This window comes from Xenopus laevis, chromosome 2S, assembly GCF_017654675.1.
Source record: "Xenopus laevis strain J_2021 chromosome 2S, Xenopus_laevis_v10.1, whole genome shotgun sequence".
In the NCBI taxonomy this organism is placed as follows: Eukaryota; Metazoa; Chordata; class Amphibia; order Anura; family Pipidae; genus Xenopus; species Xenopus laevis.
In genome coordinates this window covers 35,081,004-35,106,145 of record NC_054374.1, presented here as the reverse complement: position 1 = coordinate 35,106,145, position 25,142 = coordinate 35,081,004, and the positions used below count along the sequence as shown (strand labels likewise).

Genomic DNA, 25,142 nt, shown 5'->3' with positions numbered 1-25,142 from the left:
GGCCATAGACGCAAAGATCTCATCGTACGAATCGAGGATTTGTACGATTTTCGGACTGTGTGTGGTGAGTCACGTCATTTTTCGTCCGGCGGAGATCGTTCGGACAGGTTAGAAGATTTCTGTTGGCTGCCGGTAATATCTCTGCATGTATTGCTGATCGTACGATTTTCAGTGGGAAACTGTCACTAGCTTTGTCAGATATAACTATCGTACGATTGCTGTCAGGGACAGAACATCGGCTGATCTGTTCATTAACTACTTTATTTGGTCGGAATGGTAAGACTTTGATCTGAATGGCTAACCATTCAGATCAAAGTCTTACCATTCCAACCACATAAAGTGGCTAACCATTCAGATCAAAGTCTTACCATTCCGACCAAATAAAGTAGTTAATGAACAGATCAGCCGATGTTCTGCCCCTGACAGCAGGTCGGGAGATGGGAAAGTCCGATCGTACATTGATTCGTACGATAGGATCTTTGCGTCTGCGGCCAGCTTAACTCTTTTGTGTTTTCCACCTTCCCAACTAGGCAACCTAAATTGTATTCCCAGATAAATGCTACAGTGATTGAAATGCCTATACATTTCCCAAATGTTATCCATGTATTTATGTCTGTTGTTAAACATATTATATGTAAACGAATTATAAACTGCTTTTCTTTTTACTTTCTTTACTTTTTATTTCTAATAAAGGCTAATATCAATATTCCGATGGGGGCGTTTCGACCTGGCGCCGGCCAGCCACCCAAGAGAAAGGAATTTTCAATTGAAGAACAGGTGAGAATCCTTTATATTTACAATACAGTATGTAGAAATCATGGAACAAATGGAGGTATTGTAAATGGACTCAGGGCTCATGTTGGATCCTGGGGATGACCCTGATTAGTGATGGGCGAATAAATTCGCCTGGTGCAAATTCGCAGCGAATTTCCGCATTTCGCAGCCAGCGAATAAATTCATGAAACTCCTGCGAAAATTCACAGGCGTCCATAAATTTTGGACACGTGTCCGAAAAGTTGCTTGCGTCAAAATAGTAGTGTGTCAACACTATTTGGATGCCCATTGACTTTAACACCGGTGTCAAAATTGATGAAGCGTGACGGGAGAAATTTGTTCATCACTAACTCTATAAAGGGGAGTTGGGGTAACAATATAAGGGGCTATAATCACTGATGCCAACATGTGACTTTCCAGCCACTGTGAATCTATACATTAAGCTCCTTCTGACAAATGGACATCCCTTAGGTTTATTTTGAAAACAATTATTACACAGTATATTGTACATTTGTACATTTTTTTCTTTATTGGGTACCCAGGACCCTCTCGGCCTACTCTAATTATGGTCATAGATAGATATATACAGTTATATACATATATAAAATATATAAAATCTGTGGTAAGCATTAAAAGGCGTATTTTACATTTAAATAACTTGCTATAATGTCCTAACTGTAACAACTTATCAATTTGCCATTAATTCTGTTTTATATTGCCATGGGTTTGGGGTGTATTGCCTTCCTGTTCTGTCTAGCTCCAGACTGCAATTTAAAATATTATTTGGTTGCTTTTTTTTTTTTTGCTTTATACTTATTGTTTTTACAACAGCCTCAGCCATTCATATTCCCTATTGTCTATTATCAAACTATTACCTGGTTGGTAGTGAAAGTGAAGCCAAACAACCAGGCCATTTACATGCCAATATTAGAAATGTCATTGTCCCTGGTTTGATTTTCAGGAAAGCTTTGCCAGTGCCTACAGCATGATCCAGCCATGCCCAGTTACGCACCAAACATGATAAACACCACCACATTTATTTGTATCGCTCTGCAAATAAAAAGCAGAGGTTGATCAAACTTACACAAGTTAAATTACTTGTATTGGGGGAAGAAGGTCCAGACTCAGACTGAAGGTAGATTCTAACACAGGAATATTGTAATCTATTATAGTAAGATAAACCTGCATACTTCTTATTTATAGTTATGGGACTGCTTATCCAGAATGCTCTGGACCTGGGGTTTTCAGGATAAGGGGTCTTGCTGTAATTTGGATCTCCATTTCGTGTCATCAAATCATTTAAACATAAATTCAACCCAATATAGATATATAATCTATATAAATAAAGAATATTTATATCTTAGTTGGGTTCAAGTACAAGGTACTGTTTTATTATTGCGGACAGAGAAAAAGAAAATATTTTTAAATGATTTAATTAAAATGAAATCTATGGGAGACGTTCTTCCCATAATTCAGATCTTTCTAGATAATGGGTTACTGTATATCCCTCTAAATTCACCTTTAAATCTTTCAGTTTGAGAAATACATAGGGAAGTAAAAAAAAACACATTAGGAAATGAATGCCTCTCACAGTCTTAATTTGACTTCAGTTCTATATTCGCTATGAGAACATCATAGGGAGTAAGTAAATTGCATTACCGGCTGCTGCCACAGAGTGACAATGTTGCTTCAGCAAGAAATCTATACTATTTCTACAAATTCCTCAGAGAGGTGAACCAGGGCACGTTCCAGTGGGAATCACACTGAATTCTATTCTTATGTAAATTAGGTTATTGCTAAAGTTCTTTTAGGGGAAAAAAAAAAATCTAATTTACTTTTGAGTATATGCTTTCAGAAATAATTTCTTCCTGGTGATTTTCCTGACAACGATGTCGTTGTGAAGGTATTGCTATTAAAGTAATTTTATTACAGCTGGACTAGATTTGATTTAAGAACTTCTAAGCCTAACTTGCAGTCTGAATGTTTTAATGAGGGAGAATGTTTTAACATATCTAAGCGAGTATTCTAGAGTTTCTATATTGAGAAATGTTAAAGCAGTAACAGTACTGCATACATAGAGTATATATATATATATATATATATATGGTTTGCCTGCCATTCAATCTCTCTGTGCAAAATGCAGGAGAAAGCAGTCTTTCCCCTTTACGAAGCATTGGTAAGGCCCCATCTTGAAAGTTAGTTCAAGTAGCAGCCAAGCTATTAAACATTATGGAAGTTGTGAGTTATGAGGGAAGAGCCAACAGGGGCGATCTTGGTTTGTTTCTGCTTTTTGCCATTGTGTGTGACGGCATAGCCAGATCAGAGGAAAGGATAAGGATAAGAAGTATAGGATAGGATAGGATAATTCACCTTTAAATTATGTACACATTGATATTCTAAGACAGTTTGCAATTGGTCTTCATGGTTTATTAGTTAATTAGCCTTTTGTTCAGCAGCTCCATGGTTGCTAGGGTCTTATTGAGGAACCAGGCGGTCATTTGAATGATATATGGGAATATGAATAGGCTAGTGTTGCCACCTTTCTGGATTTTACCCAGACAGCCCGGTATTTGGAAGGACTGTCCGGGTGAAATCCTGTCTGGATTTCCAAATTAGGAAATCACCACATCACCGCCCCCGCCCCTGATGGCACAAGCCATATCGTCCACCCTCCCATCTTCCGGCAGCAGAAAAGGTGACACCTAGAATAGCCAGAGAAAGATATAAATGAACAATAAAAAAGTAAAATAAAAGTTTAGCCTCACAGAGCAATTGTTTTTGGCTGCTTGGGCCCGTGACCCCCAAGTAAAAGCTTCAAAGAGTCAGAAGAGGAAGAAAATTAATTAAAAAAACTGTAATAAAAAAAAAACAATTGAAAAGTTGTTAGGAATTGGCTATTCTATTACATACTAAAAGTTAACTTAAAGGTGCTTACATTGAACCCAAGAAAGGGTCGGATGCCATAATATGAAGTGAGAAAACAGCAAGCTATTGCAATTTATTCTTAGTATTCCGAGTTGATCCAGGGACTGGTGCAGTTGCCCACTAGGAGTCAGAAAGGATTTTCCTAGTGCATTTTGCTAAACTTGTTGAATTTAGTCAAAGTAAAAACTGATAAAGGGATAGTGACACTAGGTTTAACACAATTGAAGTCTTCATCAAAATATGGCTATGTCCTTAAGACCATTTTCCTCAATGTGACCTCTTTCTTTGTAAATTGGACATAGGTCACTTCTCCTTTAAGAGCGTGCCGGACTCCGACACATTCTTATGGTTCCTTGGTGCTTGTCAAGCAGATCTTGCAAGGCTGGAAGTTAAATGTTGTTGTGAGCTTTTACAGCCTCCTTATCACAGTGCTGCTGCTTCCTTTCATGTTCAGGTATGCATACCTCCTTACATTTTGGAAATAAAAAGAGGGACAAAAAAGTTGTCGATCGCAGTGTGGCAATTTTTGACCACACCCATTTTTGTGACCACACCCCCTAATTACCATGTTCATTTTACAAAATTTGGCAGGTTATGAAAGTTTGAACATATTTCTGTGGTTTTTTTTTTCAGTTTTGCTAATGAAGGTGAATTGCCCTTTAGGCTGTGAGTCTAACTTCTCCCAAGAGACCTGTTATATTATATTGTTACAATTACTTATTTGCTTATCTCGAAATTGTTACAAAAGTATCTCATCTGCTTCTGTGGCTGTTCTGGACTATCTACCAAAAGCCAATTAAGTTAGAAACATTGTTTCTTCTTCTGGCCGTGCAGTGCAGAGAAAATCAGGACTTTCCAGTACAAACGAGGGACTGCGGGTTGAGCTGTCGAAAGAGGGACTGTCCCTCTAAGAACGGACAGTTGGGAGGTATGTGGTCCCTTGGGGCTTGTTAATCAGAGCTTGCAAGGCCGGAAGTTAAATGCTTGACTGACAGGAAGAATCTGGCAGCACAGTTAAATGATGTTGTGGGCTTCTACACAGGGTCAGGGTTTACAGCCTCCTTCTCATAGTGCTGCTGCTTCCTTTCATGTTCAGGTATTTGACTATACAATAACAATGCTCATTTTTTTTAATGGTGCTTTTAACTTATTCTGCCTTACTTGATTATGTGTGGCCCATGTCCCTTCCCTGCACAAGCAGAATGATCTGTGCCAGGACTGCTTGCAAAATTAACCTTTTAACCCCCACACCTCTAGTAGAACATTAGTGCAGCAAAAGTCAAGCAGGCAGGAAAGGGACACGGATATAAAACCTAGTAAAAAGGAATGAGTTAAAGCACCATCTGAAGAAAAAAAAAACAAACCTGAGCAGTGTGGGAGAGGAAATTTTCAGAAAGAGGAGGCTTTTATTTTCTTGCATAAATTGATGTGAGATAAAAGAGGCTGAAAGCAATTGTACTCACCCCCTACAGGAAGTAGTATCCTTCTCCATATGAGGAAGTGGAGTGTATTTTCTTAACATTTTACTAATTTGTGGGTTTAAATCAGTAATTTTGTGATTTATAGTTATTATTTCCATCAAAGTAGAGATCAAAGAACAAAACTAGAGGTGTCACTATCACTTTAAATCTTATTGAGGTGTCTATAATTCTACATCCCCCACTTTGTTACCGTTTGTTAGCGAAAGGCGTATCTCACACAAATACCCGTGGTTTTCTCTAACAGGAGAGCATGTTTTATTTCAGCTTTGATTTAAGGAAACAACCTTGAATATTAAATATCAAAATGAGCGAAGTTATTAATATTCTTAAAATGTTAAAGAATCCCCAGGCATCTGTATAATCCCTAATAACAAAGGATAAAGCATTCAATGAGCTATTTGCTTGCAGCTTTGTGCTAACTGAAATATTCCATTTTCTGTCAGATGTAGTCTCCCAGAAAGTGGAGTCTCAGAAGTAATATAAAGCTGGCAAATATTTATGAACTGTCTGCTCGGCTGGAAAAGTACCTGGCACATAACAAACATTTCAGTGCCTGTTTAATGATGCAGATATTTTGTGTATATTTTTGGGAGGTAGACTTCTGAATGCAGGATACAAGTAAATATTCCCATTCACTTAAGTAATAGGTTGTCTTAAAGGAGTGGTTCACCTTTAAGCTAACTTTTATTGTGTTATAGAACGGCCAATTCTAAGCAACTTTTTAATTGGTTTTCATTATTTATTTATTTTAGTTTTATAGTTATTTGCCTTTTTTTCTGAATCTTTGCAGCTTTCAAATTGGTGTCACTGACACTGTCATCCTTCTAAAAAAACAAATACTCTGTAAGGCTACACATTAATTGTTATTGTTACTTTTTATTACTGATCCTTCTATTCAGACCCTCTCCTATTCATATTCCAGTCTCTTATTCAAATCAATGCATGGTTGCTAGGGTAATTTGGACCCTAGTTACCAGCTTGCTTAAGAAGCAAATGAAGAATAAAAAGCTAAATAACTAATAAAAAATGAAACCAAATTACAAATTGTCTCAGAATATCACTCTCTACATCAGGGGTGTCCAAACTTTTGTCTCGCCGGGCCACATTGGAAAAAGATTAAATTGTCTGGGGCCACACATGACATACACAAAAACACGTTTGATTTGTAAAAGTAAAGGAAATATACAGAAAAGAACTAAAATGCCAGCTATACACTGGAATATGGGACACCTGGATATTAAATAGACTTATTATTATATTATTATTACTAACTGGGCAATCGGCAGAACCCCCCCTCCTCCTATTTCCTCGGGAACCAAGCGTTTCAAACTGGGCCGCATTCATATGCATCCTGGGCCGCATGTGGCCCTCGGGCCGCAGTTTGGACACCCCTGCTCTACATCATACTAAAAGTTATCTCAAAGGTGAACTACCCCTTTAAATAAAGCATCAAGAACAGAGGGAAACCAGCAAAACATATTTGTGTCTGTTTGTTAATATAAAAGTGTCATACTGATTTTCTATTGTTAAAGGGGTGGTTTACTTTTAAAGGAACAATAACACCAAAAAATTACCTAGGCGGTTATTTATCAAAGGCCGAATCCAAAAAACTTGAACAAAATTGTTGACGTTTGTCCCTCATTCCATGCTTTTTTAACAATAAATAAGGTACAATCATGTATTTTAGTTTGGTCGGGCTTATAAATTAAAATAATTAGAAAAAATTGGATTTTGATCAATACGGCCCTCCAAGTAATGGAAATATAATGTACTGTTGTGCTGCACTGGTAAAACTGGTGTGTTTGCTTCAGAAACTCTACTATAGTTTAGATAAGAAGCTGCTGTGTAGCCATGGGGGCAGCCATTCAAAGATGAGAAAGGAGAAAAGACGCTGGATACACAGCAGATAACAGACAAGTACTGTAGAATACAATGGGATTTTTCAGAACTTATCTGTTATCTACTGTGTATCCTATGCTTGAATGGCTGTCCCCATGGTTACACACCAGGTTATTTATAGAAAGTATAGTTGTGTTTCTGAAGTAAACACAACGGTTTTGTCAGTGCAAGGTACCAGTATATTACATTGGCTTTCCTTTAAAACACTTTCATTTTTTGGTGTTATTATTCCTTTAAGTTAACATTCAGAATTGTATAGAATGACTGCTGAATAAAATGCTAAATGCAAACCATATTGCAAACTCGGCTTCAGGGTTTAGTGACTTGTTAAATCATAGGTTCTCAAACCTGGCTCAACCTCTCCAACAGTGCATGTTTGTGATATCCAGTAGTACCATTGCCTTACCAAGAAGATGGGTATTAAATATCTGTCACAAAATGATCACCTGTAGTATATAGAAGACCAAAAACTCCTAGGGGTAACACAAAAACTGTCTGCACAAAGGCTAAGAATAGCAATTAATCAGATGTTTTAGTTTAAGCAGGTAACCAGGAAATGAGATCTACTGGTTGGTTGGTTGCTATGGGTTACTAGTTTTATTACATTAGTTCAAGGCTTTAGTTACAGCACAAACTTCACATGGTTTGTTAGCCTAAATTCAGTCCTAATTAGTAGTAAAGGATAAGGGGAAAATTGTGTAAGTTAAATGGCATCCAGTAAGATGGATGCACAGCACATTTTAGAGTATTTGTATTACTACATCTGCATCAGTATGTTTGCTTAGTACAACCAGATTCATATAGTATCTAATATAATTATCAGGAGTGGATTTCTCCTCACGGCGCCCGGAGACCAGTGTTCTCCGGCACCTCCTCCCTTCCGTAGTATTGCGCGCATGCACATCTTTATGCACTGGAGCACTAAGTGTTTATATCGCTAAGTGCTCCAGAACATCGCAAACTACCGCTGCGGCTAGGCGGCATGCTGCCCCTTAATTTATGCCGCCCTAGGCCCGGGCCTAATAATTATGCACCATTGAAGCCTGACACCTCTTTTTAAGATAACCTGGTATAACTGACCATAGGATATCATACCTCCTAACTGTCTGTTTTTCATGGGACAGTCCCGATTTTGACAGCTCAACCCACAGTCTTGGATTATTACTGACTTTCTCTTTGATCTCCTGCACTGAACAGCCAGAAAAAGATGCAATGTTTCTAAAACGTAATTGGCTTTTGGCAGAGAGCTCAGAATATGTGGCAGGTGCACTTAGATTATTTTGTAACAATTTAATATAAGCAAAGAAACTGACTTTCAGCTGAAAGGGCAATTCACCTTCATTAGCAAAACTGTAATAACACATAAAAATCACAGAAATGTGTTCAAACTTTCATAACCTGACACATTTTGTAAAATGAACATGATAATTAGGGGGTGTGCCCACAAAATGGGCATGGTAAAAATTGTCGCCGAGCTCTGTGCTATTCATGCTCCGTTTCTATTTCCAAAATGTTTGAAGTTATGGGCTATATACTGGATGCATTAGTCCACTGTGCCTTTGTTCCTTTCCTTGCCAGTAACCTAACTAGAGGGGGGCGGGCCCTGGTGCGGGACGCACAGTCGGGCCCCCCATCCCCCTCCGTACGTGATTTTTGGCGGCGCATGAGCTGCCGGGGGGCCCTGAGGGGGTGCGGGCCCTGGCCCAATCGCACCCACTGTTCCTTGCTAGGCTTTTGAGAGCTTCTGTACCATAGCACAGGAGGGAGGGTGATGCCTCTTATACAGTCTGAGACTTCAAGGTAAAAGAAGTAAATATATTTCCCCAGAGTCAGAATCTAGTTCTGTACCTGCACCTACTGTATGCAGTGTTGGACTGGGACACCAGGGGCCCACCCAAAAACCTTAGGCCAGGGGCCCACTCTCAGTACTAATATTCTTCATCTCCTCAATCAATCTCTATTCTCCTAGTTTCTTTACTATAATCTATCATTCCATCTATTTAGCCTCTTTGTTCTCATATAATAGGGAATGGCCATGAAATAGGCCAAAAGTTTAGCAGCATGAGGGACCACTGACACTTTGGCCCACCGGGAGCTTTCCTGGTATCCCGGTGGGCCAGTCCGACTCTGACTGTATGCTCATTTTGTGTTCCTGACCTTGCTGGAATGCTAATTATTAGAGCTATCGTTTTACAACAGTAGAAAAGAGAAAAATATATAGAGAGTCACGTTTTCAAGGGGTTTCGATTTCCGAACATATCTGAACCTGGGGAATGCAACAAAAGAACCAAATCAATGAAGGACCACAAATTGATCTCTGGTTCTTGGAATCTGAGCTGCCACCAAAGATACATTATTGGGATAAAACTATATTTCTATTTTACTAAAATATTTTCATATTTAAAGCAAGATACATACAAAAATGTAACATATGAAAGCATATATGAGTCTGTACACCATGCTTTCTTTTGCATGATAATAGTTTAGGGGTCACGTTCGGTATCCCAAAACCCAGAACAGATGCCAAGGTTTCGGGCACAGCTGACACGTATACCTATAGCAGCTGCAGTTGGAAGTAGCCCTTCGCTACTCGGATGCCGCCAAGTCTTATAGTGAGAGAACCAAGGCGAGTGTTCTGGGCAAGCAATGGGAACCTAAACGTATAATAGGATTAAGGGAATGCGCAGAGCGTAATCGAGGAAACAGGCCGGGGTCAATAACCAAGTTTCTTTGCCATTAAAGCTATGGCAACCATGCATACTCCTAAGAAAATCAAATGGCAAATTATAAAGATCCTGAAAAGTTTCTCACTGAAATGAGCTGAGGCAAGACGAGAATAATTTTAGACTTTTGATAAATCTGTCCTTAAGTGAGCCCAGCTCCACATAAATTTTGGGATTGCAGTAAACTTCAATTACCAGCAGTGCAGAATCCTCTCTACTAAGGTTACATTGTTATCCACACTGAGCTTATTGCACAGCTTTATTAATTGCCAATATTACAACGTAATCAAATTTAAAAAAGGGAGATACTGTTCCTTTGTAACCCTATTATGACACCAAAGGGCAGATTTATAAAGGGTCGAATTTTGACTTCATGGGAGTTTGGAAAAACTCCCATGAACTCCCTTGAACTTGAAATTAAAATAAAATGACCAATCAAAATTTTTCAAACAAACCAAATTTTTCAAATTTGGGTGAATGGGATCGACCTGCAAATTTGAATTGATTTGATTCAAGTTTTTTCATAAAAAAAACTAGATTTTCAGGATGTCCCAAACAACTCCAAATTAATTCCAGGACATAACAATTCATCAGGCTTAAGGAGGAAAATATTCAAATTCAAATTCTTAAAGGGCCAGTACATGATAAATTTCAAAATTAGAATTTTTTTTTAACTATTCCCTAATTGAATTACACTAAAATAAACCCAATAGCAGGCACACTCAAAGCAGGCAAACGGACAACAGCAGTCCTCACACAGGGGACCAAACCCTGGACAAGACATCCACGTGGTCTCCACAGAAATATCAAATCTTCAGGCCAGGCTCCCAATCTCTCAAGCTGAGCACACAGAGCCTCTTTCTTTATCTTCAGGACGAGCTCCCGAGAGCTCCGCAGTGTGAGCACACCAAATTCACAGGAATCCGGTCACCAGGCAGCTTCTCTACCTTCTCTTCTGCTTTGGGATCCAGACCATATCCTCCAGGTTGATCTCCATATGATGCTCAGAATCCTAGTATCCCTGAGTCAATGAAGGACCTCACCATCCCTTGGGCCCCCTCCATTACTGGGGCCATGACTGCATGGTTCCCAGCAGCATCCACTCCCTCCTGGAGTGGAAGGGGAAAGAGACAGTGCACGTAGTGTCTCTCTTTATAGAAAGTTTCATAACAGTGATATTTCCAAACCAAATCTGGAACTGTAAGGCCACACTTCATTAGAGAAAAAGGACTCACTCCCCCTCCCACATCCAATTTAGGCCAACTCTTAGCTGGCTACTCTAGGACATTTTAAACCAGTAGGGGATTTCCAGAATTTAGGGGAAGTTAAACCCCTACACCTTCTAACTAACTCCTGAACATTTTTCTTGGCTTCCCTCATTTCTCTCTTGCATATTAACTTTAATTTCTAGCTTTCTTGTTGTTAGTCCATTGTCAGGCCTGCAAAACTATAAAATGGAGAAATAAACCCTAATGTAATGCAACACTATTACAATCTCTACAATGATTCCTTCAAATAAAAAAAAAAAATTCTGTTCCCTGTCTCAACTATGTGTCCCACACTCCTTTTAGCATGTCCCAACACAAGAATCTGAAGAAAAGAATGAAGAAAAGAAACATGTTCCAGGAGCAGCAAAACTTCCAGGGCCGGCATCCAACCTCTCAGAAATCCAGAATATGAAAAGTGAACTTAAATTTGTACCAAAAGGACAGGAACAATAGTTTTTTATGAAAGGTAAGGTCATGGCACAACAGTTTTAAACAGTGTTATTACTATTAGCCTTTGTTTTGGTTATACGGCCATTCCATAATGAGAGGACTACATTCTGCAATTAATGAGGGAACTTCAACTAACCAAGAGTTGCTTCACTCATGACTCATGGTACAATATTTACAAGCTTTGATCATACAAGGGGTTATGTAAAAAAAGATTCAATGTTTGCTATCGGATTAGCCACCTAAAGCAACCAATCATTTAGTAGCTTTTATTGGTCATATCTTACACACCACATCTTACTGGCTGCTACACACATGCAAACTTTTGCGTATAGGCACCCTAAACCAATTATATTCAGGGGCTATTCTGACCCTATTGGGCTTTGGCTTTTGTTCTGCTTCTCACCCCTTCACACTGCACTCACCTTTTCAGTACCAGAGGGGGTTTAGGGAGGGTCCAGGTTGCTAGTGAGCTCTCTGTACTAGAATAGCTGGATATTCAGCTCTTAGCATTACCAGGAGCAGCTTTTTGGCCCTGATTATATTTCATTATATTTCTTCTTTTGTATTGACCAAGCCATGAAGTTGTTGGATGTGGGACATGGTCTGCCAAGGAAAAGGTTTTCCACCTGCCTCCTGACTAAAATATAGATACTCAGAGATCACTTGTGGCCGCCAAACACAAATGTGCCTTTTGGTCATGGCACAACAGTTTTAAACAGTGTTATTACTATTAGCCTTTGTTTTGGTTATACGGCCATTCCATAATGAGAGGACTACATTCTGCAATTAATGAGGGAACTTCAACTAACCAAGAGTTGCTTCACTCATGACTCATGGTACAATATTTACAAGCTTTGATCATACAAGGGGTTATGTAAAAAAAGATTCAATGTTTGCTATCGGATTAGCCACCTAAAGCAACCAATCATTTAGTAGCTTTTATTGGTCATATCTTACACACCACATCTTACTGGCTGCTACACACATGCAAACTTTTGCGTATAGGCACCCTAAACCAATTATATTCAGGGGCTATTCTGACCCCATTGGGCTTTGGCTTTTGTTCTGCTTCTCACCCCTTCACACTGCACTCACCTTTTCAGTACCAGAGGGGGTTTAGGGAGGGTCCAGGTTGCTAGTGAGCTCTCTGTACTAGAATAGCTGGATATTCAGCTCTTAGCATTACCAGGAGCAGCTTTTTGGCCCTGATTATATTTCATTATATTTCTTCTTTTGTATTGACCAAGCCATGAAGTTGTTGGATGTGGGACATGGTCTGCCAAGGAAAAGGTTTTCCACCTGCCTCCTGACTAAAATATAGATACTCAGAGATCACTTGTGGCCGCCAAACACAAATGTGCCTTTTGCTGCAGATCACAGATAAAACGTGGGGACATTGATTGTCTTAAATCAACTACCCCATCATTCTACTGTAAGTTCCAAAGTAAGGAAATCATTTTCTTGTAATGTATTATCTATTTTTTTTACTAGTTTTAGCTACTTCCATTCTCAAGTTCAAATGATGATGGACGTGGGTTGTAATATTGAGTTGCAGGTCATGGAGAATCTTTAGTTTTTTTGTTAATTCTATTTGCCCCTGAGAAAGTACCCAGAGCAACCAACCACAATGACTTTTTGATCAGTCTGGTGTAATTCATAAATCTGGTGGCAAACTTATCTCTAGAAAAGGGGGTACACATACAGAAAGCAAACAATACTCATCTGATATAACACGATACAGATACAATGATAGATAGTGCAAAATGAATTGAGTGACCTCACTTGGTATGGTATATTTAATGTTTATATATTTTCAGCAGACTTTCCTTATACGGAAAACCCCAGGTCCCAAGCATTCTGGATAACAGGTTGCACTTTTTATTCAATGAGTCCTATAGTAAAAGGATACTGGTAATTCTGGCCTAAGAAGCACATGTAAATCAGTCACCTAATGTTATACAATTCTAGAGTAATTACCAGAAACTTTGTGTAAAGTAACAAAAAAAAGATATGAATACACCTTAAATTGTTTTGTGTCCTGTGTCTTCCTAGCACATGGTCTGGTAGCCGGAGTGATGGAGTTGCATTATTTCTTGCAGTCGTGATGTAAAACCATGACATCACTGGATTCCTCTCAAACAAGACTCAGCCCCTCCCATCAGTGTGTATGTTTCCCATAACTTCCCCTCTATCTTAACTGAAACACAATAAGCCACGACAATAAGTGAGTGTCATGTTCAAGACCAACTAAACATAAACATTCTCTGTATATAAGCATAATATTTCAACTTCGAATGCATATAAACAGACGTAACAAACTTTTGAAACTAGAATCAATTTTGCATTGATTTGAAAGCAGGGCAAGCTTGAACAATATAGAATAAATGCATTAACCAAGCAAAAATACAATCAATTCTATCAAATCATTTAAAGTGGTTGTTTACCTTTAAATTAACTTTTAGTATGATGCGGAGAGCGATAGTATGAGACAATTTGCAATTGTTCTTCATGTTTTCTTATTTGTGGTTTTTGAGTTATTCAGCTTTTTATTCAGCAACCCTCCAGTTTGCAATTTCAGCAATCTGGTTGCTCAAAATTACCCTAGCAACCATGCATTGATTTGAATAAGAGACTGGAATATGAATAGGAGAGGGTCTGAATAGAAATATGAGGACATGACAATAGCTCTTTTGCCCACATACAATAAGATACACGGAGAAGACTGCTTGTAGAGCACAAAAATAGTCCTGAAATTCACAAAAGAGTCTGAAAGCGAGATATTAAATCAAGTATTTATTTCTTTTTATTCCATATAAGCACACGCCTTGCACCTAGGGACATGACTCTTACATCACACGCAACCAGAGTTGGAATTTTTTCCACAATTCAAATTTTTTTGCTCAAAATTTGCATTATATTTTCAAAACGTGAATGTTTGGTATTTATTAAGCTCAAAAAACTTGAGTGTAAAACATCTAAAAGCTTGTGAGTTCATGTAGAAGTCAATGGGAGCTGCCCTAGATCAAATTCAACCCATTTACAGGTATGGGACCTGTTATCCAGAATGCTCGGGACCTGGGGTTTTCCGGATAACAGATCATTCCATAATGTGGACCTCCATACCTTAAATCAAGTAAACATGAAATAAACCCAACAGGCTGGTTTTGCTTCCAATAAGGATAAATTATGTCTTAGTTGGGATCAAGAACAAGCTACTGTTTTATTATTACACTGAAAAAGCAGATCATTTTTAAAAATTTGGTTTATTTTGATGAAATGGGGTCTATGGCAGAAGGCCTTTCCGTAATTCAGAGCTTCCTGGATAACGGGTTTCCAGATAACGGATTCTATACCTGTATTATGTTTGAGACTTTAGATTACTTTTTCTTTGTTTTTTTGATCTTATAAACTCACAAAGTTGAGGTATGTTCCATGATTGTATTCAGAGGTTTTTAATAAATAAACAAGCATTTGTGTGGTTTTTTTTTAATTGTCAATTTATTCAAAGTAGAAAAAAATCTGTAAATCCCCAACATTTTTTACAAATAGGCCCCTTTATTGTTATCTATTAATTATTTATTATAAGTACATTTATTCCTCTGCCTTATTTGCCTTTCTTTTTCTTAATGATAGTGTCCAAGTAATTGTAGTTGTTTGCTGTGCAGCACAAAGTTGCACCTATATTATTACATGAAATTCAATAAATGACTGCAATGATCATCTTGCTTAAAATGGTGCCATTAAGTGGGCCAGTTAATAGAGCTCTGTGCATTCTACAATACTGTAAGGTTTAACAAATTGCATAATTACATTTATTGCAGTAGCTACAGTATATAGTCTAATTGTAAGAATTAACAGGTTGTACTTGTTGTTATCTACATCTTAAAATCTTTTTAAGCAATATGTAACATTTGATTAACATTTATATAATTAAATCTAAAAAGAGATTGAGATAAGTAGTGTATAGAACTTTTGTTTTAGAGGAAAAGGGCCAATTCAAATGACTTTCAAGGGCACAGAACAGGTGTATTCATAGCGTGACACTGATAACAAGATAGTCCTGTTATCTCTGTGATGGCATGTCGCTGGCAAGTACATCTCTCATCAATGCCAGGCGTGAGTCTTGATAACTGGTGCCAGGTGGCTCGCTGAGTCTCACCACATGTCGACATTACAGCTGCTGGATCATCCCTGAGAAGTGTGGAGGCTTATTTGTTTGTAAATAGTGTGCATTCAGAGCAACATATGTGAATATGGTGATAAGGAAGGCACTAGCTTCCATTTATATTGTCAAGATAACTTTTGTAAAACTTGAAATTTTCTGCATTTGATTTTTTAACTTTGGCCAATATACTGTACATTTGGTTTATAATGTAGTATACAAAATTGTACGTCATTTTCATATACCCTAGAAGTTGCAAAGGAGAACTAAAGCTCAACTAAAGAAGTAGGGTAGAAAAGTTGTCAATTATGTTTTGTGCTTCTGTACCAGCCCAAGGCAACCACAGAAGATCTGTGTCTCCAAAGATGCCCCAGTAGCTCCCCATCTTCTTTTCTGCTGATTCACTGCACATGCTCTGTGCTGCTGTCACTTACTGAGCTTAGGGACCGACTATACTGTAATATAATTGTAATATACAGTAATACTGTGTAATATACTATTTATATATAGATATATAGAAACCAGCACAATTACCATCAGAATTTAATATTTAGCCCTGCAGCATACAGTTTAAATGACAGGCCAACTTTATTTTCTTATTGATGATTTGCAAAACCCTTAAGCTTAACTACTCATCAGCTGCTCATAGCCCACTGAGCATGTGCGTGTCACAGACACTCCTAATCAAATCCAAGAGGGGAAACTCCTGTAACAACTTTGAAGACCTGAATCAGTACTACTATAGATGCTGAACATTCAGGCTGGTTCTATAAGTTAAGTATAGAAAATAAGGCATTTCTAGGCATATTCAGTTCTCCTTTAAGGCTTTTTGTTTGCATTTCCTTTTTTTTAGAGTTCTTACTTCGAACAGGTCCACCTTAGTTTATTACTAAAACACAACAACTCAAAATGTCATTCTTACTGGCAGGATTGGAATTACAAATTGGGCACCCCTAGGCTGACTCCGCTCATTGCTCCCCATATGCATCCCCCTCTCTGTCTGTGTCCCCTTTCGCCTCAGCGCCTCTCTTCCCTTCCCCTCCCACGTTGTACATCCCATCTGCGTCACCCTCCTCAGGACGCGGAGGTGATGCGGAAGGGGAGAAACTTACTTGAATGTGGCTGGGCTGCATGCCTCCCCTGAATTTCTGCTGCCCTAGGCCCTGGCTTTTCTGTCCTTGCTAGAAATCCGGCCCTGCTTACTGGCCTTCTTTTTAGCCACCTTTCCATTGTTCTGGTTCCTGAAGAGCAACCACCCTTCTTCAGTCTGGGAACCACTGCTCCAGGTCAATATGCATAACATACTAAGGCAGAACAACAGGAATTTAAGTCAGGGTTCTAAAAACATGTTTTACATTTTGGGATGTTTATTCGTTTTAAAGTTTTATATCAATAAAAACATTAGTGTACTATTACAACATCTTGCATAATGGTGATCATGCCATACATGGTTTTTTCATTTCATAAATAAAGATGAACATTATTGTATAGTAAAAAAGTAAAAAAAATAAGAAAGAGAAAAAACAAAGGGAAGGTTTTCTTTTTAGTGAAAACTCATTACAAGAATATGAAGATGTAAGTATGTAACCTATTTGCATGTAATATTCAAGACTAGTGATGGGCAAATAAATTTGCCAGGCGCGAATTCGCATCAAATTTCCATGTTTCACCAATATAAATTTGCGAAGCTCCCGTGAAAATTCACTGGTGAAAAACCATCACGCGTCCCACAGTTTGGACGCCCATTGACTTTAACGTTGGCGAATTGACGCGGGCATCAAAATTGATGCATCAAATAAAAATCCTTCGATTGATCGACGAAATCGTTTGAATCGTTTGATTGAACGATTTTTATTTGATGAGTCAAATGCCTATTTTAGCGCTAAATCCTTCTAATTCGATATTCGAATTCGAAGGATTTCAATTCGTTGGTCGAATTCGAGGGTTTTAACCCCTCGAAATTCGACCCTTGATAAATACCGCCCTTAGACTTAATTTCGGTTGGTTCAAAATTCGACCCTTGATAAATATGCCCCCTAGAAGGACATTTATCAAAGGTTGAATTTCAAATTCATGTGAGTTGTTTTTTTTTTAAAACTCTCATAAAATCCCGAAAAACTCGAAATTCGATCAATCGAAATTTATTATAAAAATTAGATTTTTTAAACTCGGGTGAATATGGTCGACCCAAAAAACTTTAAAACTTCTTAAAACTTGATTCGAGTTTTTTCTCCAAAAAAAACTCGAATGTCAGGAAGGCTGCAAACATCTCCAAAAGGATCCCTGGACATCATTCGTTGACTTAAACAGCAATTCAGCAGGTTTTAGGTGGAGAATAGTTGAATTTGAGTTCTTAAAGGGAGCATAATAAATCTCAAAAAATCGAATTCAAATTTTTTGAAAAACTTGAATCAATTTGAATAACTCCCTAGTCGAATTTGACAGTTTTTACCATAAAAAAACTCGAAAATTTGAATTTCGAATTCGAGTTTTTAATTCGACCTTTGATAAATCTGGCCCTTAGTGAATTAATGAGAAAATCAGGCTTGTTTTCCTGTGAAGCGTCCAGTCCATGTAACTCCTGTCACTCACAGTCATGTTAATGTCTCAGTGTTAGGACCAGCATGACACCATCTCCCAGATTTTTGCTTCACCTGTTATTTGCAATGCATCTAAGATAAAGGGAATGAACTTTTCCAGTGTTTAAATATTTGCATGCTAAAATGTAAGAATATTAAACTATTAGATTATTTTAAAATTATTTTAAAACGTTTCTAGATCCCATTTAGATCATTAAAATAGTCACATTCTGCACTTCATGATGTTCTCTACCTGCCTCAACATTCTTCATATTACTGCAGTATTGTAAATGTTTTCTGCTGTACTATCACTCACGGGTTAATTTACAAATGCTGAAGCCTTTGGGTACTAAAACCATGTGAGAGTTCCTAAACTCTTGCATGGTTTCTTGATTTGAATACCTCAGCTTCTTGACAATTGGGTGGATCACTTGAGCATTCTTAAATTGGCCCCTTATTGTTTTATGTGGTACTTTGCATCAGTGCCAGACAGGGGTGTCTAGGGACCACTGGGGCTGCCAATTCAGGGGCACCCCAGTCACCTTCCCCTCACCCTAGTCGCAGGCCCCCCCACCCCAGTAATGGTCCTCCTTGCCCCAGTTGTGCTCTCCCTGACCCAGTCCTCCCTGCCATTCTCCTCTAACCTCCCCCTGTACCTTTTAAACTTTTCCGGCTGCTATGAGAGGAGCAAGGGGAGCACCCACGGTTTTCACCAGGGATTGGGCCTGGGCCGCTGGGATCCACCATGTTTTTTTATGGTGCCCCGCTAGCCCATTCCAACCTTGCTCTCCACAGTTATATAATATCAATACCTCAAAGAAACCATAAAAATCCTTTAGATTGTTAACTCTCATGAGTTTTGATACTATTTTTATTTTGTAACCCTTGTTTGTTAAATTATCGTGTGACCCCTGCTCATTATAAATGTAAGGTGCTGCATAACTTGCTGGCACTATATAAATAAATGATTATGCTTTATTGAAAACAAATTCCATTCCATTTACACTTTGCAGAAGAGCTGCTATATAAATACAGTAGCTAAAGCATTCCCAGAATCTATTTAATGAGTGTTAATTTACAAAATTACAATTTGAACTGTGAATTCTAGTTTAAAAGCCAACTGAAAAAATCTCATATTCACTATCCCTAAGTGAAAAATTATGGATATGGAAGTTTTTGCCTTCTATGAAAGTCTCTTTCATGACTTCAAAATGTGGGACTGCACTGCTTGACTTCTGAAGAGTAAACTTCGTGAGCGAACCTTTTTTCTTTTCAAAATGTTTTTCTTTAGTGGAAACATTAAACTTTAAAATTCATACCTTTCCTGCTGGCTCAGGTGCCCCGTGTTAGATGGTTCTGGCATTGCCTTTAATTCTTTTTTGCTGATCTTTTTTTTTTATTCTTCTTTAAAATGTTTCAGCATTAAAAGTAGTTCCTCTTTATTCACTGAGTTGTTACTATTTTTCACTGCAAAGACAGACATATTTTAAAAGGTGTCTATATGAGAAGTCATATGAGATCCTTGTGTTAGTCTGTTAGAGTCCTGTGCAGGTTCATTTTTTTAAACCCGTACCGACCCGTACCTGCAACCCGAACCCACAAACTGCAATTTGACCTGCATGTTCCCACTATCGGACCCTCAATAGGCCAGATAACCTTTCAACCTGGGGAGACACGAAACTGGAAGTGACATCACTCCGGCGCCGAATCTTTGCAAAAAAAACTGGAAGAACCACAAGGGAGGGTGGGAGGGATCAAGCCCGCACCTTTGTTGGGTACACAGCCGGTTTACCTGCAGACTGTCCACACGGCCAAGGAATCGTGGACTTTTTGCCCGAAAAAACTCAATCAATTTGTGGGTATTTCGCAGATACCCTACCTGATGCAGGACTCTACCATGAGTTTCCTTTGATGTTCCATTTAGTAGTTATTATGGTTAATTAAAGGCAGCCATTCACAGGCCAATATGGAACACTCTTCAACCAATCAGCCCAGGGATGCAAGGGCCAGTTTCAGTATTGATAAGTCAGTTTTGCATGCATTATGAAATTCTAGATTACATAGATTATTAGTAGAGATGGGCGAATTTATTCCCGCCGTTGAATAAATTCACGAAACCGATGCAAAAATTGCTGGTGTAAAAAAAATGGACGTTTTTTTAATGTGCACGGATTTTTTGCCATTTCGCGAATTTCGCTGGAAATTCGCAAATTTTTCGGCAAAGCGAAATGCCCCAAATTCGCCCATCACTAATTATAAGAGTTATTGTAAAGCAGAGGAACCAAATCCATTGTTGATAATATGATGTTATGTTATAGGAATGCAGTATATGTTAAGTAAAACAATACTGTTCAGTCATTTTTAAGCATATACTGAAACAGGGAAATTAGAAATGGAGCTATATGACTTTATTCAGTTCCAATATTTTCTTTCTCCCTGAGCTGAATGTGTATTTTCTTTAAAATTAAGGTCACATTAAATGAAACCTGTTCGATTTATTATTAATAACCGAATAATAATGCAGCCAACGTACTTCCACTCCAAGGTGACCCTTTTTTTAACCCTGTAGATATTGTTAACCCTGTAGATATATAATGCATACATTATCTCTTACAATACATTTATGGTAGTTTTGAAAATTGTAATAAATCATGTATTAATAACACGAGTCTGTGTTTGTAGCGCCATGGTATGTGACCTCGTATTTTTATATAGGTCATAAGACCCACAGGCAGGAAACATAATAAAAATGTCAAGTGCATAGACAATTAACTTTTTTAGTCAGTATAGTATACTTATTATTGATGTCTATTGCCACCGACCAATGTACAGGTATGGGATCCGTTATCCGGAAACTCATTATACAGAAAGCACTGAATTATGGAAAGGCTGTCTCCCACAGACTCCATTATAATCAAATAATCCAGATTTCTAAAAATATGCCATTGCCTAAGATTAAAAAAATGCAGTGTATTGATGCAGTGGTCAACTTTTTTAAAAAACATGTGGTACCCTAGAAGGCGGGCCTGTGGAAAGTGTAGCCTGGGGCCTCACATGTCCTTAATCCGCCACTGCTGCAGTGGGTTGGGTACCCACGGATTATCTACGAAAATTGGTAACCTGCGGGTTGCAGGTAGAAATTACAAATGCAGGTATGGGTGCTGTAGGCATTCTGTGGGTTTTAGGTTGGGTCTCATATAAGTTCTACTCCTTTAAAACCCTCTGTTTTTGCCCCACCATTTCTGGTGATGCCCCTCCAGCCAAAGCAACAGCACTTTTAGTCTAAGGTAGACAGTGGTTATCGGGGTTGGATTGTAGGTGCGGCAGTTGTGGGTGAGGCAGTTGCGGGTGAGGCTGGGTTGCAGGTCTGGTTTTTAAAAATTGGACTTGCACAGGACAGAATATTATCAAATTGTTCAAACTGTTTGAATCAATGTAAAAATTAATGGAGTTCAGTTGAACTGCCCCTAGCTATCCAAAATAGGTGGCCTAAAATACATTGCATGCATGCAAGTTAAAACAATATAAGCCAAAATACAGTAATTACAGTGTTTGGCTTTCCAGTTTTACACTGTCATCAAACAGTTAAGGATCAAGTGCAAATTTTCCCAGTTTTTTTTTTAATGAGCTCAATTTAGAACTGTTTTGGTGACCCAGTGCTAGACCATATGTATTCATTCCTTTAGCTACAACTCCAATTTACATCCCCTTTCAGACAATGAAATAAAGGAGTTATTTTTATTGAATATTTTTATTTTACTTACATGACTATCTTAAGGTAAATATATTTTTTCTTCCTTCAGATCTAGCAAGAATATCCAGAGAGAAGCCTCTATATGAAGAATAGAAACCAGCAGAATATTTATACATTTTTGTAAATATAATATACGACTACATTCTTGAATATTGTTGGCAGCAAATACTTTGTACATTTATATGCATTGTTCATATGCACAATTTCCTAATAAGATAATATTAAGACTATAGAGCGAAAAAGAAAAAACAGTCAATTATATTTTCATTTTTTTTCATTAGTTTATTATTGAACACATATGGGCTATTCATCTAAGTTCAATTTCAGAATCCTGCAAAATTTGCAGATATACTGTACAACTTTGACACCATCTTTATTAATTAATCCAACTGGTTGATCAATTTGAGAGGCCTCTTCAATCAACTCAAAGAATATTGAGCGATCCTTCACAAATATATTATCCTAGATTCGTCAAAAGAACAACTGGTCTGGTATGTTGAATTCCATAAAAGGCTAATGGGCAATGATCACAATATTGATTGATATTTAACGAATTAGCCCTTTCTTGGAACACTGATTTGTTGGTAAGGTTCTATAGATTGGTCAGTCCATAATTATGTGTGGCAAAGCTGGTTCATAATAATAATTCATGTAATAATACATATTTTTGCAAGCGTTAAAAAAGGGATGCTGGAAATGGCTGTAATGACAGCTATATTAAATTTAAAAGGACAACTAAAGTTTAACTCAATGGAGGGGTGCCAAAATGTTACGTGATACCTGGACAGGTGCTACTGTTAACTAAAAAATGCACCAGCCCAGAATACACAATTTCTACCAAAAATACCCTGGTGCAGTTTTTTGCTATCAGGAACACTCTATAAAAGTCTGCTCTATAATGGGAGGCTGACTTAAAGCTGCCATTATGTAGTTTATTACAAGATTAATTGGTTATTTAGATATGACAATATAATTTGCACCTCTGTGGCTTGCAGCAATATAAACACTCGATAAGTAAATCATGTTATATACCGTGAAGTAAAGTGTTTGGTATACTGCAAAGGCTAGGAACTCCATGACCCTTAGGTATGAGATTACCTGTTGGCACAAAGTATAAGATCGTCCACAACAGAAGGGAACGAATGACAGTGGTACTCTGAAAGTGTTTAGCATTCGAGAGGGGATAGGATTATACATGAAGCCCAATGTGTAGTAAGAAAGGATATTATTAAACTCTAGAAAAAAAACCCAGTTCCAATGGACATCATAGTTTTAACAGAACAGGCTGAACTTAAAGTGTTGGACTGGGCTGCTGGGACACTGGGAAAAAATCAGATGGGCCCTAGCAAGTCAACCCAGAACATAGCCTCTCCCCTGCCCAGACCATATAGGAGGTAAAGGAGGGGTATAGGAGGGGGAGGTAAGCAGCGTTTAAGCAAGGACATAGGTTGGGGCTAAGTTGGAAGCTGGACGCTTGGAAGAGGACCCTTCAGTCTTAGTCCCAGTCCAACCCAATCCAACCCCGTGTGCAAATAACTTACGAGGCTGCTTTCAGTCTAAATGCCCCCTTTATATTTCAGACATTAATGACCTCTTGCTGTACAGTTTGTATGGTTAACTCAAATGGCTTTGTAGATAGATTTAGCATTTTAACATGCTGTACATGAGCTAATCTATGAACTCAATGTTGGACTGTAAATAACATTCTTGTAATTGCTGAGTAGTAAAGTCATTCTTCCTTCCTTAAAAAGAGAGAGATTAGGCCATTCATTTTGTTCTTCTTGAGACAATGAGAACTTTATTTTATAAGCTTCATTTCCTGGCAAAAGCACCACTTTGTGGTTTCCCTTTGACGGCCAAACACTTTTATTAATACATATAACTTGCAAGATTCTATATCTCTGATTTATATTATTACATTTTAAATTGTAATATTCTAGTTTTCCAAGCCGTTCTGAAAGGTTCACTAGGCAAATCCCTTAAACAATATGACAAGATTGTTGGATGAGTAAAACCATGTAACCTTATACACCTCTTAGTGGAAATTTATATTATTGAATATATTGCTAGTGACCCAAATGCAGTCCCGATGTATAGAGGCACAGCATTTGATAAAGAAAAATCCCAAGCAAGTTCTAATCTAGGTAATAAATAATGAAGGTATAAAATGAATATTTTTATTTTACTTACTTTACAATACAGTTCATCCTGACCCATGAAATGCACAGAGGGAGGATCAATGGCAAGGGAACACTCTTGTACGCGTAACCTATCAATGCTTTTTCACATGCCATCTGAAATATGTCTTTGGTGAAGAATGGAGGAGCCAATAAAAATGAAAAGAGTTACTAAAAGAGTCCTGTCAATCAATAACTGACATTACAGATTTCTAATGCATCGTGGGAATCAGGGTGAAATGTACTCATCATTCAGCAGCCACACTATTTTGAAACTCTTTCATAGCTCTACTTTGTTACTACACATTTCATATTCTTAGTAAGAAATTATATAGGCTTAAGACATATTCATTTTTATAGGAACAGTAACATGAATTTTTTTTTATAAAAAATCCGTTTGCCCTTAATGAAAAAAAAACCCACCAGAACATATTTAACTTTACATTCGCAAAGACTTTATTAAGAAATATCTCCACGCTCCTCTTCTGAAAAGGTGAAATGTCGACGATCCATCTGGCGGCGCTCGATTTCTCCTCCCTGCCTTCTATAGGAGATAGCCAGGGAGGAGAAATCAAGTGCCGCCAGATGGATCGTCGGCATGTTGCCTTTTTAGAAGAGGAGCGCAAGTGGAGTATCGGTAAGATATTTCTTAATAAAGTATTTGTGAATGTAAAGTTAAATGTGTGCTGGTGTTTTCTTTCCATTAAGGGCAAACAAATTTTTTTTTTTTTTTTTTAAAATTCATGTTACTGTTCCTTTAAACCAGGCCAGCATTAGACTGGGGTGTCCTGGGCCCACAGGGGCTGTGACCTCAAGGGCCCCCCTTGTGACATCAAGCTGCCAGGAGCCCACGTCTTTGACCCCCTTTCTCCTGCTTGGTGGTTGGAATAAACAAGGAAATGGACTTTCTTCTATCATAAAGGAGGTCATGTCCTTAACCCCACTTCTCT

General features: G+C 38.0%; 1 protein-coding gene across 1 annotated transcript; it reads left to right on the top strand.

The window, feature by feature from the left end:
* Positions 1 to 640: 640 nt before the first annotated feature.
* smpx.S (small muscle protein X-linked S homeolog) lies at positions 641 to 24,369 on the top strand. Its single transcript, XM_018249080.2, has 3 exons — positions 641 to 777; positions 11,374 to 11,536; positions 22,065 to 24,369. Exons 1-2 carry the CDS (start codon positions 712 to 714, stop codon positions 11,521 to 11,523), a joined length of 216 nt encoding a protein of 71 aa, XP_018104569.2. The 5' UTR covers positions 641 to 711; the 3' UTR covers positions 11,524 to 11,536; positions 22,065 to 24,369.
* Positions 24,370 to 25,142: the final 773 nt, after the last annotated feature.